Here is an 18,516-nt window from a genome sequence, read left to right as displayed (position 1 = left end):
CCTGAAGCTCAGCCAGCACTGCAAAACCAAGGGGATTTCTAGAGAAATTTAGAGCAAGATCCCACAAGGTCTGGACGGCAGGTTGGCTCAGTGGTTGGAGCGCAGGGCTCATAACACCAAGATCGCCAGTTCGATTCCCACATGGGCCAGTGAGCTGCGCCCTCCATAACTAGATTGAAGACACCGACTTGACATGGAGCGGATGGGTCCTGGAAAAAGACACTGTTCCCCAATATTCCCCAATAAAAATTTTTAAAAAAAGGATCCCCCAAGGTCCTAACGGTACAATCTCAGGAAAGAGCCACTGCATTGAAAGAAAAAGTCTATGGATATTCTTTTTCGGAGATGCAGACTATTCTATGAGATGCCTATACTGGTTATTGGTGGTTATTTAAGTGTTTCCATTTTTTCTCTATTATAAACAATGTCACAATAGATAAATAAATATATGAGGCTGGACAACTAAGTCTGCGAACTTTCCACTGTGTACTTACATGGTGGAAAGATCTAGAAATTAATTGTCTGACCTCATGTTAATATATACTACAACGGTGTTTTGATTTCTGGAGAATGGATTTCTACAATGGATTAAGAGTACTTACAAGCATGGACATTGAACATTTCATAAATACTGCCATATTCTTTTCAAAAATGATACTAACAAGTCTTATTCCCATCAGAAGTAGATACAAGTGCCTGTTTTCTCAAACTTCTGTGAGCAGAGTTGCTTCTTTTCATCCCCACTGATATGGGCATAAAATGATTGTTTACATTTTTGTGAGTCAGGTTGAGCGTATTGTATATATTTGTTGGTCACCTCATAAGTATTTTCTCTTCCATGAATGTCTGTTCATACCCTTTGTCATAGTAAATTCTTTTTCTTATGAATTTGTAGAAGCTGAATTACATTTACACTTGGTCTTGCACATATGTTAATAATGTTTTTCTCCCAGACTTGTTTGTCTTTTAACTTTGTTCTTAATCTTGTCCTTAGACATACACAGATTTTTAATTTTTAGGTAGTCAACTCTTTATAGATTCTGCATTTCCTAAAGGTTTACCCCACCCAATGTTATAAAATATATACCTTAAATTTTATCCTAAAATATTTACAGCTTAAAAGATAAAGAACTTTAACTCATCCATCTTAAATTTATTTTTGTGTCTATTATGTGAAGTTCAGGCCTCACTTTAGATACTTCTGATATACAAAGCCAATCACAACAGTGCCATCTAGAAAACATCGCCCTACTCTCTGGTGAATTCAAATGCCATGTGGTCTCATATTACATCCCCGTGAACCTGTTTCTGAACTCTCTATTTTTTTTTTCAATTCCTATGACTGTGCTATGCTTTTATTTATTATACTTTCATACTAAATTTTAATATTCTCTATTTTTCCTATAATTTTGGGGAAACTCTTGCATATCTATTTTTACACAAAAACTTTGTCTATTAAAAATAAAAAAAAAATCCAAAAGAAATTGAATATTAAAAAAAATCCAAAGAAATTGAAACTATCCGCTGGAATTCTGATTGGAATTGCATCTTATGTAGTAATTTAAACCTTCCTATCAAGAAACATGGTAGGTCTTTCCATTTATTCAATTGGCCATTGCCCCTTGAAAACACTATTGTCTATTGCCCTTTAACACTATTTTATATATCTTCATTTGGGTTAGTCCACATTCAGAACTGCGTTGCTAATATGAATGAAATTTTGTCATGCAGGCAATCCTAGTTATTCGCAGATTCTGTATTTGCAAATACACCTGCTTGCTAAAAGGTATTTGTAACTTGCTGCACTTTCACATGTGCAAAGTGGCAACACCTTTGAGTCACCTGATGTGCAAATTGCAGCTGAGGTTGACTAAGGCAATGCTCTGCCTTTTTGTTTAAGCTTTCATAGTGTAAACGAGGGTCTCTTGCGTGGTATATTTGGTGCCATGTTGTTTGTATTTTTGTGCTTTTGGTTGGTGATTTTACTGTTTAAAATGGCCCCCAAGCATACACTGTGCCTAGGTGTAAAAAGAACTTGATGTGTCTTAGGGAGAAAACATGTGAATTAGAAAAGCTTTATTCAGGCATGAGTTGGCTGTAAGTTCAATGTTAGTGAATCAACAATATATATTAAACAAGGCATCTCGAAGCAGAGACACACATAAAACAAGGTTATGTATTGATTGTGTGATGAAAACATTATGACCAGAGGCTTGCAGGAACGTAACCTATCCGTGATCTTTATATCAGATTTTGATAGTAAGATTATGCTAATGTCATTAAATTAAGTAGTAACCTTTGCATCCTTTATATGGTCTGGAATAATTTAAATACAGGAATTCCTTTCTTTGGGACAATCTGTAGTCAAGGCTGAATACTCAGTCTATTCTATTTTCCAACCCAATTACATCCAGCCATATTATTAGAGGTTCTTCAACATTAAGATATTCCAATAATGTGTTCGTAGTAAATCTTTCATTATTTAAATTAAATAATAAAATTCCAATAATATAAAATTGCTTCAAATTTGCATATAAAGCCTCTCCCATTATGAATTTCCTCCTGAGATAGTAAAATTTGAAGATTAAATCCCAGAGATCAAAATTCTTAAATTACAGTCCAAAATATTTAATATCCCCAAACTTTCACCTTTGTGAGTTAAAAATACAAAGAAATTGAAGTTTAATATTCCTCTTCCGCCCTAATGTCTGATTTTGCTCAGCACCACTAAACGGTCCTCGATGTTTGCGTAGAGTGCGTGTTGCTTGTCGCAGCACACTGGGCTGCCCGCTGGGAGAGTGTAGTTCACTGCGGACCACCGAGGTTAAACTAGCCTCTCATACACTCTGCCTTTAAAAAGTCCAGTGTGTTCAAAGAAAGGTAGGAACATCACAACGTTGGCTTTACAGCTACGAAATTTAGGGAGCAAGCCAATGTGCAGACCCTCAGTGCAATTATCCTAGATAAAATTATGTTCTCAGAACCCCGTGCTTACTGTTGCCAAAGTCTAAATGAAAAACTCATTGCTGTCTGAAAGAAGGAGATAATGGAGAACACCTTGATTCAATTCCCCAGGATACTGCTTAGTCTATATCAATTGTCCACAACCTGGGAATTTAAACTTCATCAGAAGAAATCTTCCATTAAGAGGTTAAATTTAGCACCATGCTTTAACATATCTAGGGGAAAAAGTTACCTATGCCTTCTTGGTCCCCTTTCAGAAAGTGGCCTTTCTGAAAATGCTGTTTTTACTAATGTTTCTACAGTGATGCAGTTCCAGGCACTAAGTTTTATTTGAGGAGCTTTCATTTCCCATCCGGCATAGTCAGTCATCTTAATTCCTCATTTTCCTTTGGGTGACCCGATGTTGTGATGAACACGGCTCTGTCCAGGACGTACTTGGCATTCTTGTGTGAACAGGCATTTTCAATGCTGTGTTATAGTAGCTCCTCTTTGGAAGCCTGGGCAAATTGCATGTCAGGGATGGTTTCTCTTTCACTCCCCATGTCTGTATCAACTAAAAGACCAAAGCCGCTTTTGACAATTGTGTTTGGTCTCCTAGAGCCCTAGTAAAGACCATTCTTCTACATGGGCTGCTTCTCAATACCATATACTGTGCAATTTGGATGCTGAGCATCTAAAGCTATGTTAAAAACATATGGGTTTGATCCACCTGGTATAGGGTAGCCAGATAAAACTCAACATGCTCAGGTAAATATGAATTTAAAATCAACAAGAGATACTTTTTATTATACCCCCCAAATTGCATGGGATATAACCTAAATATTAAAAAATTAGCTTTGCTTATTTGAAATTCAAATTTAATGAGCATCCTGTAGTTTTATTTGCCTAATCTAGAACTAATTGGAAACCACATGGTGAGGGTGACTCTTCTTCCTGAAGACAAACACTTAAATTCAAAATTGGCCCCTCCACACTTTCCTTCTTGGCCCTGAATGGAAAAAGACATTTGAAGCCAACTGACAGCCTGGTAGCCACTTTAACATAGAACTTCACTAGTGGTCTGTAGAGTAGGCAGAATTCAGCTCCCTCGCAATTTAAGAGCAGAAAATATTGTTCTAACCACCAATGCCTGAGGAGGTCTAATTCCACCTCAGTGTTTCCTGAAGACTTTGGTTCCAGTGAGAATCAAGGTCATGTTGCAATAGACTTAGTCTTAAACTCTCCCTTCACCACAGCCTCAATACACCTGCTGTCTGGCTCACATACCAATGGCACTAGGTAAACTCAGCCCTGAAAGAAATTGTACAACTGCTTGTCTGCATAAAAAGTGCCCCATGTCTGTGAATAAAACCACTCAAAGTGCAGTAATCTGCCACAGGATAATGTCACATGACAGTCTCTTGAAAAACTTGAGCTTTAAATATCCCACCCAGTCTGTACTAACACTGACTTAATGGGACTTCCAGAGTAAGAACTAAAAGGTGGGAGAAGAAAAAGTATCTGTTCATCACAAAAGAAATAAAAGTTAAAGAAGTTCAATGCATATATGTAAAAATGCTCAATTTCATTTATAATCTTTTTTTCAAACTAAAGAAAGGAGATACCGTTTGGGGCCTATATATTTGGCAAAAATTTTAAAGATTTTATAGCACCTGGTATTATCATGAGTGTGAGAAAATGGCTACTCACATATAGTGTTGGTGAGTATAAATTTGTATGGCCTTGTTGGACAGTAAAAACTGCATAAAAGAGGTATGTTTATAATAAAAATTAGGTTTCGCTAAATGCCAACTAATAAGGACTAATAATTACGGCACTGTCTTATGATAAGCAGAATGAGAGAGATTGTATATAATTATGAGGAAATGTCTGTGATACCTTAAGTTAAAAAAAGGGAAATTGCAGAATAGAGTGTATAGTATGTTCCCATTTCATTTCTTCAAATTATCTGCATTGATAGACTTGATAGACAGATACACGCATACCGAGGAAATGAGGACAGGTAAAAGTACTTTTTCTCAAATTTGAAGCAAATATACGTCCCAATTATTTGCAGCCTTCCGAGACAATTTCTTATGATAACATAGACAATGTGTGGGGGGGCCACCTATCCCATTTTAATCTCCAACCTTGGTCTTCCTTGAGTTGTCATAAGGAACAATTCACTCGGAGTCTGAGCAATTTCCCTCAGGAGAGGACATAACCAGGTTTTATGGGGCCTACGTATATACAATTTGAGGGTCCCCTTTAATTTAAAAAATGTTAAAATACCTTACTGGTACAAATGTTGAAAATCACTTGACCATGTACACGCACTGCGAGGGCACCTCCCATGGCCAAGGCTGTAGGAGGCCCAGAGCTCAGTCTCATCCCCAATCTAAGCAGGGTATGGCTGGTGCTTAGTCTAAGGGGAAAGGTGAAGTGGGGAGCCTCATCTTGTTGCACACTCCAAGTGCACGGCTAGGCAAGGGTGGTTGGTGGCTAGCCATCAAATTCACTACCGCTCCTGGGGAAAGGGAGAGGTTGTCGCCTCAGCACAAGCCAGGTGATGGTAGCTGCATGGAGAAACACTCAACCAGATCAGGGGTGTTGGCACCCAGCTGGAAGATTCTGAGGGCAGGAGGCATTCTGCATCAGCCTACATGACACACAGAGGACAGAGGCTTCAGTGGACAGCAGACCAGTAGTCTACACTTTCACTCTTTGGGGTAGGTTGGTAAGAATGAGTCCCATGGGCGAAGGGGTGCTGTGGCAGTAGCTGCCCATGAGAGAGCTTGAAAGGTCTACACCCAAGGGGGTTTCCAAGCTGGATGAGGATACTAAAGAAAGAAGCAGGGAGTGTCATGCCAGGAAAGCAGGAAATAGGGTGAAGATGGAAGGGGCTAGCCAGAGCGTATCAGAGGGGCAGAGGTCCCCACCGACCGCCCAATATGCCTCCCAAAGAGCCAGCCTTTGGAGGTCTACATGACAGAGGGCAATTTGACATTGCAGAGAGAGAACTATACACAGCACCATCTATGCGTGTGCACACAGAGCTTTGCTCCTTTTCCTCTCATCCCCTCTCCGCATTCCTTGCCCCACCTCCACTTAGGAATATATTTGTGATGGGGAAATGGGAGATTAAGATGGAGTGTGAATGAAAGCACAGACCCCACTGCAGATTCCTGAACCATGCCTCAGGGGTGGAAGAGGAAGGAGAAAAGAAGCTGGGGACTGGAGATGAGGTTGAAGTTGGCTGTTACACTGGACTGGACTTTCAATATCTGAAAATGGGACAGTTCTCACAGCCCATAGTGAACTGAAGGCCATGGAATTTGCCAGAATTTCCATCAATGAGCAAGGAAAGGGAAATCAGAAAGAGTTTGTTTAAAGGCAGTGGTGAAACAAAACTAATGCTGATCGTAACCCCACTCCATTCAATGTGTTAAATAAGTCGGTTACGCAGGATATATTTCTCATTTGATTTTTTTTTTTACTTTGTAAGACTGTTTACAATGGAGGACCTACCTACTTCATCATTAGTAACACCATGCACTAAGATGGTGATTCATAATAGAATTTGCAACTCACAAACATGACACGTGATCCCCTTGACTCACATTCAGAGTTCTGAAAACCATCAACACAACTTTTTAAAAGTTCCCTTTCATTCTACCCCTTGATTTTTATCCCTTCCATCTCTTCCTAATAGAAGCAACCAAATATATAATCATAATTGACACTGATTTCTTTATGGTTTGCTTTCAGCTGAATGACGTGGAAGCCTGAGCATCTCTAGGGCAATAAACGTATGATTGCACTTTAGTGCTAGCCAAAACTTCCGTATAAAAGTCTCAAAAGTCACACAATTTCCAAATATCTATAAACAATATTTAAAACTCATGAATAGATTACCTCTTCCTTTTAGCCAAGTTTACATAAACTTTCCTGTTTAGTAATAATATGCCTTGACTCTCTTAAAAATTTCTTCCATTTTACTTTTCATATCAATGTGACACTATTTCACCAGTCACACAAATCGATGCTGTTTTCACAAGCTGACATATTTGTCCCCTTCAGTGCCACCCTCAAAACATCTAAATGCATCACTGCTCCCCCACCAAGAAACTTTCATTCAGCAAACAATTGTTTGCACAATTATTTAAGGCAAGTATAGACATTGGGGATATAACAGCAAACAAGAGCAAGCCCTTGGCTTTATGGGACTTCCATTACAAGGGGAGTTAGTCAACAATAAAATGAGAGATATAATTGTCATGATTCTCCAGAGAAAGAGAACCCATAGAATAAATAGATACATATATACATACATATACATCCACCCATACATACATATATACTTACATAGAATTATTATAAGAAATTGGCTCACACAATTATGGAGATTGGCAAATCCAAAATCTGCAGAGCCAATGTTCCCCCAGTTTGAGTCTGAAGACAGTAGGCTGCTGTAGAACAATGAAGAGCCAATGTTCCAACTTGAAGGCCATCAGGCAGGAGGTTTCTCTCTTAATTGTGGGATGGTCAGGCTTTTGTTCTAGTCAGGCCTTCCATTGACTAGATGAGGGCCACCCACGTTATGGAGAACAGTGTTCTTTACTCAGTCTACCAATTTAGATGTTAATCTCATCCCAAAACACCCAGAATAATGTTTGACCAAATATATGAGCACCTCATGGCCCACTCAAGTTAACACATAAAATTAACCATCACAAGAAATAAATAAACAAGTTGAAAAATAAATAAGATGTTTTAAATGCTGTTAAACAACAGAGAAAATAAACCTAGCAGTCTTACTGCATGGTGATATGAGAGAAAGTGGTTGGGGAAAGAGAGAGGTTAGTATAGACATGTATTTAAGTTATAATACTTTCTCAAACTTTAAATATCAGTATCCAAATGCCATCTTGTGGCTGATTATTCACATTAGGTTACATTTATCTGGTGCCATTCATCTTCACATCTGTTAAAATATGTTAAAATGTTGTTTGGAGTTAATGGAATTGCCTTCTTAAGGCTCCAGGGTTTTTGCTCCTATTTCACTTGTATTATTAGTAGCAATTTCATGCTTGATGGGTTCAGGATACTAGCCGCCATGCCTGTTTCACTCCAAGTTCAAATGCCTTGTTTGCTTGTAGTATATTTAATTCAAGTACACCGTAAAATAAAATATTCATGGTCAGTGTACATAAGGATACCATAACAGAAATATTTACACATTTATACTAACATATACAATCATTTTACAACCCCTATGTTTAGTGCAACAATAACATCATTACATAGAATAAACAGGACTCAATCATTTCCCAAAATCCAGGTCTCTATAAATAGTCTGCATTCTTGGCCCAATGTTATAGTCTTTGCTTGGTATTTATGCAGTCTAATAAAAGACTTGTTATAAAAAGGCCTTGGGCATGGCCCATAACCCATGGTTTAGAGTGAAGACATATTTTCATTATTGTGTAGATCAAATCTTCACATTCTTTTCACACACACACACACACACACACACACACACTGTTTCTATGTGCATTGTTCAGAAGACCCACTGAAATGAAGAAAATTAATTGCTGGCTTTCTCTTTAATAAACAAATGTATCAAATCAACACCCGGTACATCTTAAACTTATACAGTGTTGTATGTCAATTATATCTCAATAAAATAAAAATTTTTTAAATTCTACAAAGCAAAAATGTTTATTAAAAATGAAATTACACTAAAGACCATTTATAACATACGTAAAAGGTTCCGCTTCTACAATGTAAATACTCGTGTATATTAGTTGCCTATTGCTCCACAGAACAGCACTACAAACTCAGATGCTTAAAATGACACCCCTTTGTTAGTTCAGTTCTGTATGTCGGAAGTCTGGCATGGTGAGACAGGGTTCTCTGCTGAGGTTATCACAAGGCTGAAATCAAGGTATCAGCCAGGCTGAATTCTCAGAGGAGGCTCTGGGGAAGAATCAGCTTCCAAGCTCATTCTTGTTGCGAGCAGAATTTAGTTCATTGCAGTTGGAGGATTTAAATGGCATGTCAGTCAAATCCTTTAAATGGAATGTCAGTCAAATCCTTTGATTCTCCGACGACTTGGTTCACTGTAACAAGCTGGAGAAAGCATTTCTGCTGTTAGAGAGTTCATATGATCAAATTGGGCCCACCCAGACAAATCACTCTTTTGATTAACTCAAAATCAACTGATTATTAACCTTAATTATATCTGTAAAATCCCTTTTGCAACATTAAGTGACATAGTCACAGGTGTAACACCAGGGGACAGAGATACTTAGAGCCATCTTACACTTCTTACCACACATTGTGTCCAGCACCCAAGTAACAAGATGGAAATACTACCAATCCTCTGTGGGTACCTGCCTGATCTCATCCCCTTGCTACTATCCTGAATTCTGGGCCTAGCCTCCGTTGCTTTCCTTTATCCTTTACCACATGTACATGTAACACTAAGCAATATATCATTCCATAGTCCATGATTTCAAACCAGGTCTAGATGAAATAATATGAAAATAACCTTAATGGTAAAGAATGATTTTTTTCTAACAATCATGCTACAATTACTGAATAGCCACATGCAAAAAAAAAAAAATGATGTTTGTCCCATACCTTGCACAATATACAAAAATTAATTCAAAATGGAACAGAGATCTAAGTGTAAAGCCTAAAATTATAAAACTTTTAGGAAAAAAAAATAAAAGGAAATGTACATGGCCTTAGGTTAAGATTTCTTAAACATGGTACCAAAAGTACAGTCCCCATAAATACAAATTGATAAATTAGGCTTCATCAAAACTGAAAACTTCTGCTCTTCAAATACACTTTTAAGAGCATAAAAAGACATGCTACAGACTAGGAAAAATATATTTGCAAATCATCTATCTGATAAAGGACTTATACCTAGAATATATAAAGAATTATCAAAACAATAATAATTTCTAAAAATCTCAAAATCTCAAAAAAGATTTCAACAGACACTTCACCAAAGAAGATATATAGATGGCAACTAGACACATGAAAAGAGGCTTATCCTCATTAGTTAATAGGATACCATTACTCACCTACTAAAATGGCTAAACTTAAAAAGGTGAATAAAAAAAAAAATTGTGGTATTTCCATGCAATGGAATACTATCTGCCAATGAAAGAAATGGCCTATTGATTCATGCAACAACATGAATGAATCTCAAAATAATTATGCTGAGTGAAAGAAGCCAGACAACAAAAATTCATAGTATGATTCCATTTGTATAACTCTCTAGACAATGCAATCTAATTTATTGGGACAGAAAGCAAATCGGTGGTTGCTTAGGTGAATGGATACACAACATGTGACATATACACCCAGTGGAATATTATTCAGCCTTGAGAGAGAAGGGAATTGGGACACATATTACAACATGGATGAATCTCGAGGACATTATGTTAGGTGAAATAAACCAGTCCCAGAAAGAGACACACTGTATGGTTCCACTTACAAGAGGTATCTAAGGTAGTCAAATTCATAGAAATAGAAAGTAGTAGGGTGATTACCAGTGACTGTGGGGAGGAGGACAAAAGGAGTTGGTTAGTGGGTATAGATTTTCAGATTTGCAAGATGAAAACATTCTGGAGATCCGTGTCACAACAATGTTAATACACATAACTACTGAACTATATATACATTAAAAAATTTATATTATGTGTTATTACCATATAAACCATTTACTAACTAAATTAATTTTTAAAACGGTATCATGCTAAACGTAGTCTTTTTTTGCTGACATTACTCAATAATTATTCATAATGTTGTCTGTAACTGTAGTTATTTTAACTGTTGCAAAATATTATTTCCCTTCTTTCTACTTTCTTTGGTTTATTTTCACAGTTCATTTTGCCTGACATTAATTTTCAGCATTTATTTTTTTAATTTATGCATTAATGGCTATAAGTTTTCCTCAATATATGTTTTAATGTGGTAAAGACAATATACCATATGTTTTAATATGAAGTAGTTCTTTGTTGTTTAAAACATTTTCTAATTTTCATTATGACTTTTTCTTTGACCCATGGGTTCCTCAAAAGTATAATTTTAAATTTCCAATTACATTATGATTTTTCTAGTTACTTTTTTGTTTAGTATGTTCAGCTTAATTCTTTGTGTTCAGAGAACCACAATATATGGGTCATTTAAAAAGTGTTCGTATAATTGAAAAGAATGTCATTCATTTTTGAGTACTTTCAAATTTTATTCATGATTTCATATTTAAGCCATGAGTTTTTTAGAAGTGTAGTTTGTTTAACTCTCCAATAATGGAAAAATTTAATACTTTCTTTTTGTCATTAAATTCTAATAAAATTGTATTTTGGTCAGTATAGTACCTATTCTATAAAATTTGTTGAGATTTGCTTTATGACTTAGAAAATGATGAATTTTTATAACTGTTAAATGTGTCCATTCAATCAAGCTTCTTAATTGCCTCTTTCAAATCTGTATTTTTGACTGATTATTTTTGTTTTTAACATAGCAACAATTAGATGTTTGCTAAATTCCCTACTATAACATTTGGATTTTTCAATTCCTTCCTGTAATTTTATCAATTTTTATATATTCAAATTAATTTATTAGGTATACACGTTTAGAATTTTAAAGTAATTTTTATATCTTCTTGGTGAATTGAACATTTATTATTATATAATAAAGCTCTATATCCCTAATGATGCTTTTTATTTTAAAATACACATTTTATGTTTTATATGAATATAATATTAATTAATAAGCAATGCCCGCTTTCTTTTAATTAGCATTTACCTAATATATATTTTACATCATCTTACTTTCTACTTCTATACAGCTTTCTGTGTTTAGGTTGGCTTATGTTTCAGCACATAACCGGATTTTTAAAAATCCATTCCATTAATCTCTATTTTTGCACTGACAGTTTTTAGTTTATTTATATTGATCATGGTTACCGATATATTTGGACTTGTTTTAAGCATCTTTTTACATTCAGTTTTCTGGCTTTTTCTATATTCTTTTTTTTTTTTTTTTTTTTAGGTTTTGGAAATAACATTTATTTTTTAAAAGTTAATATGTGCATATAATAAGAAAGTGAAAACACAAGACAAAGTCATAATCACAAGCAGTTTAGTTTGATGTGTCCTTCTAGGTCCTGTGTGTATCTACACAACTAAGCTTCCATTTTTATGTAATTAAGATTGTATAGTTATGTATCAAGCTTTTTCACACATATGAATATTTACTATTTCAAAATCCCAAAACTATGAGTATTTTGATAACCAAGAACACACTACACCAACTCAATCTGGAAAAAAAATGTAATCCTGCCTTTCTTGGCGACAAAAATTTCATAAAGGATAAAAACGGCAACAGGCCTCTATGATAAAGATATTGGCAGAGTTACAATTAAAATACTGCATTCGCTTAATATTCAATTAAAAATGAGACATAAAGCAACAGAGTACACAAAGTATTCTAAGAGAATTCATTATGATCTACACTTTTAAAATATTAACGAGGCAAATTTCCACGGAAATACTTAAGTGTATTTCGATAGTAAAGCCAACAAATGCACGCACATCGGTCGTTATCACAATGTAAATACGAACACATCTGCATACATCCCTCCCTCTATCCTTCCTTCTGCCCCTCTTCCGCCAACCTCAAGAACAAGTCTCATGAACAAGTCGGGACGTCCATTTCTCAGAGATGGTTTAACAATTCCATGTCCAAGCTGCCTCTTTTCTAGCAATTGTAGCAAAAAGATATTTACAAAGTGGTTAATTCACTGGCTCTACTTTTTATCATAGTCACCTCAGGACATCTAAAAAGCTCAGCTATTCCAAAATAAAGAATGAACCTTGTCCACAACACAGGTACTTTACAAAAATGCACATGGGTCTATGATTCTAACCTAAAACTGTCTTCTAGATGTGGGGATCCTAGCCAAGAGCCCTTCCCGTCACCTTTCCCCTTCTCCCTCCTCCACCACGTCAATGACTAAGCATAGGCTTACATCTAGTAGCTCCAAGAGGTGATTAACAAAGACACTCCCAGAAGACAGTCCTTCCTAAAAACAAAAGGGCATTTGTAAAGGGATTATTTTACTACCTCTACTTTTGATATACTTTGGGCATTAGGACTTGTTTATCCTTGAATACATAGCACTATTAATTAAAATGCACATTTATAACAATGGTTAGACAATCTGAACTTGTCTGAAAACTCCTGGGCACAGAACCGACAGGTTCTCTGTACTTCCTTCCCTCCCCCCACCCTGTGAACAGTCAGCATCCGCTCCAAGACATCAAGACTGCATTCACCAAATACAATCACTCCTAGGAAAAAAAACAAACCCAAAAACTTATAAAGGGCATTAACTCTTTTAACATGTTGTACACTTTTAAACATCTAGAAAAGACTAGATGTTTCAAATAAGGATTTAAGTTTGGCCACTATACACCTAGTAGCATTGAATAAACTGCACAGAAAGGTTATAATCTGAAAGTGTCTTCTAAATAGGAAGGAACATTCTGGCCTAGAGCCCTTCCCCTTCTCATCTGTCAACCCAGTGGGCAAGTATAATAAGCATCTGTAATGCTTAGAGGGGATTTTTAAAATGTCACTTCCTCACATTTTCAGAATAATCTTTCCTAGGAATTTTAATACAAACTGTATACAATGTATTTGTTTATTAACTCTACTTCTGTCATACACTGGCAACCTCTTTAACATCTGGAAAGACTTAGATTGTTCAAATTAGGACGTTTGTCCTTTATATACACTATATACACAGCTAACTAAAACAAAATGCACAGACAAACGGGGACAGTGGTTAATCTTGCCAAACTATAAACATACTGGTATAAAGCGCTTTGCACTTTCTTCTCCTTCCTCCCCGAACCTACACAAATATAGTAACATGTACTGCTTAGAGAGGTGGTTTGATCATCCCATTTCTAAAACACAGTATTTCAGATGAATTTTAACAAAAGGATATCTACAAAATGTGTTATTTTACTAACTCTACTTTTAACATACTTTGTGCACTTCTAAACATCTAGAAATACTAGATGTTTCAAATAAGGACTTAAGTTTGTCCACTATATACAGAGTAGTGTTGAATAAACTACACACATGTAACAATGGTTATATCTGAAAGTGTCTTCTACATAGGAACATTCTCGTCTAGAACCCTCCATTTCTCCCAATTCCTCCTGTCTACCATCAATCCAGTGGGTTGAGTATAGGCACGTGTATCACTTAGATGTGATTTCACAATGTCATTTTCAAAAGTCCTTTTCTGAAGACGGCCTTTCAGTGACTTTTAACACAAAGTATACAAAATGTGTTAGTTTACTAACTCTACTTTTGTCATACATTGGCAACCTCTTAATATCTAGAGATTAGATATTATAAAATTAGGACCCATTTGTCCAGTATATACACAATATATAAAGTTAAATGAAATGCATGTAACAGGGCAATAGATAAGCTAAAAATTTCTAGTACACACTAGCAAAATGTATTTTGAAATTTCTTCCTTCCCACCTCCTTCAACCCAATGAACAAGTACATAAGAGTATACACACTGTTCAGAGAGGTGGTTTAACAATTCCATTTCCAGAGACAGTATTTCCCGAGACAGTTTTTAAAAGTTATTTACAAGAAGCGTTATTCTACTACTCCTAACTTTTAAATACATCAAGCACTTCTAAATATCTACAAAGATATTTAATATACAAACTTACGTGGCCACTATGTACACAGCACTGTTAAAATTGCACACATGTAACAATGGTTAGTCTGAGGTATCTTCTAAATATGACCGTGTTGGCCGGAACCATTCCCCCTCTCATTCCCTTCTCTCCACCACCAATCCAGTGGACAAGTACAGATATATGTAATGCCTAGAGGTGGTTGAACAAATTCACATCCAAAAGTCATTTACACAAGACAAGCTTTCTACGAATTGCAACACAAAGTGTACAAAATGTGCTAATTTAACTAACTACTTTGTCATACACTGGCAACCTCTTTTAACATCTAGAGACTAGATGTTGCAAAATTAGGACTTACTTGTCCATTATATACACTATATACACAGCAAAACGAAGCATGTAACATACAAAAATGGTTTTGTCTGAAAATGTCCAACACTCTGGCATAGTACCTTTTGCAATTTCCCTCCCACCTCCTCCAAACCACTGAACAAGTATATAATATATTGCTCAGAGGTGGTTTTAACAATTCCATTCCCAAGACAGTATTTCCTATGAATTTTAGCAAAAAGATATTTACAAAGTGTTATTTTACTACCTCTACATTTAACATACGTCGGGCACTTCTAAACATCTAGATGGACTAGATGTTTCAAATAAGGACTTACTTTGTCCACTATATACACAGCAGATTTGAATAAACTGCACACATGTAACAGTTATAATCGGAAAGTGTCTTGTCTTCGAAATAGGAACATTCTAGTCCAAGATCAACCCTTCCCTTCTCCCCCTCCTCTACTAACCAAGTGGGCTATAATGCTCAAATTTTCAAGACAGTCTGTCTAGGGATTTTTAACACAAAATGTACAAAATCTATTAGTTTACTAACTCTACTTTTGTCATACACTGGCAACCTCTTTAACATCTAGAAAGACTAGATGTTGTAAATTAGGACTTATTTGTCCATTATATACACTATATACACAGCAAACTAAAACAAAATGCATGAACATAAGGGACAATGGTTTATCTTACCTCACTAGAAACACACTGGCACAGAGCTCTTTGCACTTCTTTCTCCCTCCTCCCTCGAACCAGTGCACAAATTCAGTGTGCACTGTTCAAAGGAGGTGGTGGTTTGGCCATTCCCCAAAATAACAATATTTAACATGAATTTTAATTTTACTACGTCTACTTTTATCAGGCACTTCAGAACATCTAGAAAGATAAATATTTCAAAAAAGTACTTAGCGTTTTCAACTATTATACAGTAGTGAGGAATGAAATACATACACAAACAATAATTATACTCTGAAAATGTCTTCTAAATAAGACCAGTTAGTATAGAACCTTCTCTTCCTCCTCAAGGTCTTCTCCATGTCCTCTACCCCACTGAACAAACGTGAATGTGTGTTGCTCCTGATGTCGCTTCTAGGGATAGTCTAACAATTCTATTTCAAAGTCATTTCCAGAAGACATTTCTTCGATTAAAAAAAAAAACACCCACAAATGTGCATTTGCAAGACGTGTGATTTTCTAACTCTTCTTTATCATACGTCGGCAACCTCTTTACATCTAAAGGCCTAGATGTAGCAGTTTTCTTTTGAAAGGTTGGGGGGTAAAGTTGAGAGCAGCTTTTTCATATTATATACACAGGCCTTCTATATACGGCCAGTAAATCTTCCCAAAGGGTGGTGGGCACTTCCTGTTGGCCAACTGTGGTATATTGTTGTGCCTTTTCTTACTTCCGTAATCAAGGTCTAGTAGAACGAAGACCAACCGCCCGATGGCCCACTAACCCTTCCACCCGTCGTCGACTGGGTTCTTTCTGCTCACCTTCCGGTCCCATTATGGCCTTTGTCCGTCGTTGTCTGTGCGAGGTGAGATCTCGTCCAACTGGGTCAGAGGAGTTACCCCAAGTCCTGCATCTGCGCGGCTCGAAGGCCTAAGGGTGGGCCAGCTTGCGACCACGTAGACCCGCCTTCTCGGACCCCCGACGGTCCTAACGGCCCTCCGCGGCATTCGAGTGGCCGCCATTCTTTTCGCCCCTCCACGCCCTTCGCTCAAACGCTCGGCGTCGTCCTCCGCTTGGCGGGGCTTCGCCTAGGCCCCGCAGGGTTGGGCCAGGAGACCAGGCGATCGGTGGGATGTGCACTCAGAGAAGCCGCCGCCATCAGGTCGCGGAGATGGAGGTGGGGGTAGGGCGAGAGGTTCGCTGCTGCTTCAAGGCCTGGGCCCAGCCAGTGGGCAACCGCGGCTCGGAAGGGGTCTGGGTCCCTGCAGGACAGAGCCTGCGGCCTGTCCCTGGGCCCCCCCAGCTCACCTCCCAGCCCGAGGCCGGAGGGCCCTAAGGGGCCCAGAATAGAAAGCCGTGCTCCGCTTCTCACCACGTTCTCTGCCGGAACTGACTTTCTCTATATTCTTTTTCATTTCTTATTTTTTTTAAACTTGGTATCTGTATCTTCCTCTGTATTATTTTCCTAGGGCTGTTATAACAAAGTACCACAAACTGGATGGCTTAAAACAACAGACAAACACAGTTTCACTGTCCTGGAGGCTAGAAGTCTGAAACCAATGTGTTGGCAGGGCCATGTTCCTTCTGGAGGCTCTGAGGGACAATCTGTTCCACGCCTCTCTGGCTTTGGTAGTTGCCGGTAATGGAGTTCCTTGGAACTATAGCTGCATCAATCCCATCTCTGCCTCGTTTTTACCGGGCCTTCTTCCCTGTACGTCTGCATTTCTGCACCCAAATCTCCCCTTCTTATAAAGACACCAGTCTTTGGACTTAGGTCCCACCCTCATCTACTAAGACTTCATCTGAATCCAATTACAGCTACAAAGAGCCTATTTCCAAATAAGGTCATATTCACTGTGGGGTACTGGGGGTTAGAACTTGAACATATCTTTTGAGGCAGCACGATTAACCCACAACACCTCCTTACAAGATTAGAACTTTAACACACTTTTGTGTCCCTTTCTCGTCCTTCATATGTTGTCATTTTGATATTGTGATCTCTTAGAATTTGAATCCTTGGATAGTATGTATATACTTTATTTTGCTTATACTTTTTTATTTTCTGTTTTATTGTGCAGTGTTTATTTTTATATTTATTTGATCATTCTAACTTTCCATATTTATTTGTAGCATCTCCTAGATTTGTTCCTCTTCATATTTGAGTACTTTCTCTAAAACTCTGGATTTTTATGTAATGATCCTACTGAGGCTTTTTGTGTCTGAGATTGTTTCATTAAGCTCTGACACATAAATGGAAATTCAGCAGGATATAAAATTCTGAATTCAAAGTTTTGTCCTTAAGTGAATCGAAACATTACTGTCTTTTTATATCTATGTTAGTAATATTAGCATATGAAACAGGAGCACAAAAATAGTATTTGTTTGAAGTTCACCTGTTTTTCTTTGTGAGATGTCAAAATTGTATTTGGTTTCGGTGGTCTTAAATTACACTGTCCTATGTCTAGGCTTTTTGTTTTTTCTCTGATATTTAAGGAGACTTTGTAATCTGAAGTTTTTCATATTTCGTTAATTCTGGCGAAAGTTTTGCGTTGCTTTTCCAAATATTTTTTCATTATTATTTCTCTCTCCTTTTAGAATCATTTTTCTGTAGAAGTTGACACATCTACTTCTATCTTCCATATATCTTAATTTTTCTATTTTCTTTTTTTCTTTCTTTCTTTCTTTTCCTCTCCTATTTCCTTCTTTGAAGAGTTTCTCAATCTGTTCCAACTCATCAGTTGGTTCTCCAGCTATATCCGTTCTACTATTTATACTATCTATTATGTTTCTTATTTCAATTAT

The 18,516-nt window shown here is 36.9% G+C and overlaps 1 protein-coding gene across 1 annotated transcript in view; it reads right to left on the bottom strand.

Annotated features, from left to right (window-relative positions):
• Positions 1 to 8,666: 8,666 nt before the first annotated feature.
• The window catches only part of RAB18 (RAB18, member RAS oncogene family), a 65,514-nt gene continuing 55,664 nt past the window's right edge, over positions 8,667 to 18,516 (bottom strand). The window contains exon 8 of the mRNA XM_033105320.1: positions 8,667 to 9,075. Within this exon, the coding sequence (XP_032961211.1) occupies positions 9,029 to 9,075 (47 nt within the window). The 3' untranslated portion in view covers positions 8,667 to 9,028. The remainder of the gene's footprint in view (positions 9,076 to 18,516) is intronic.

Source organism: Rhinolophus ferrumequinum, chromosome 5 (genome assembly GCF_004115265.2).
Source record: "Rhinolophus ferrumequinum isolate MPI-CBG mRhiFer1 chromosome 5, mRhiFer1_v1.p, whole genome shotgun sequence".
In the NCBI taxonomy this organism is placed as follows: Eukaryota; Metazoa; Chordata; class Mammalia; order Chiroptera; family Rhinolophidae; genus Rhinolophus; species Rhinolophus ferrumequinum.
This window is presented reverse-complemented; position numbering and strand designations above follow the sequence as displayed.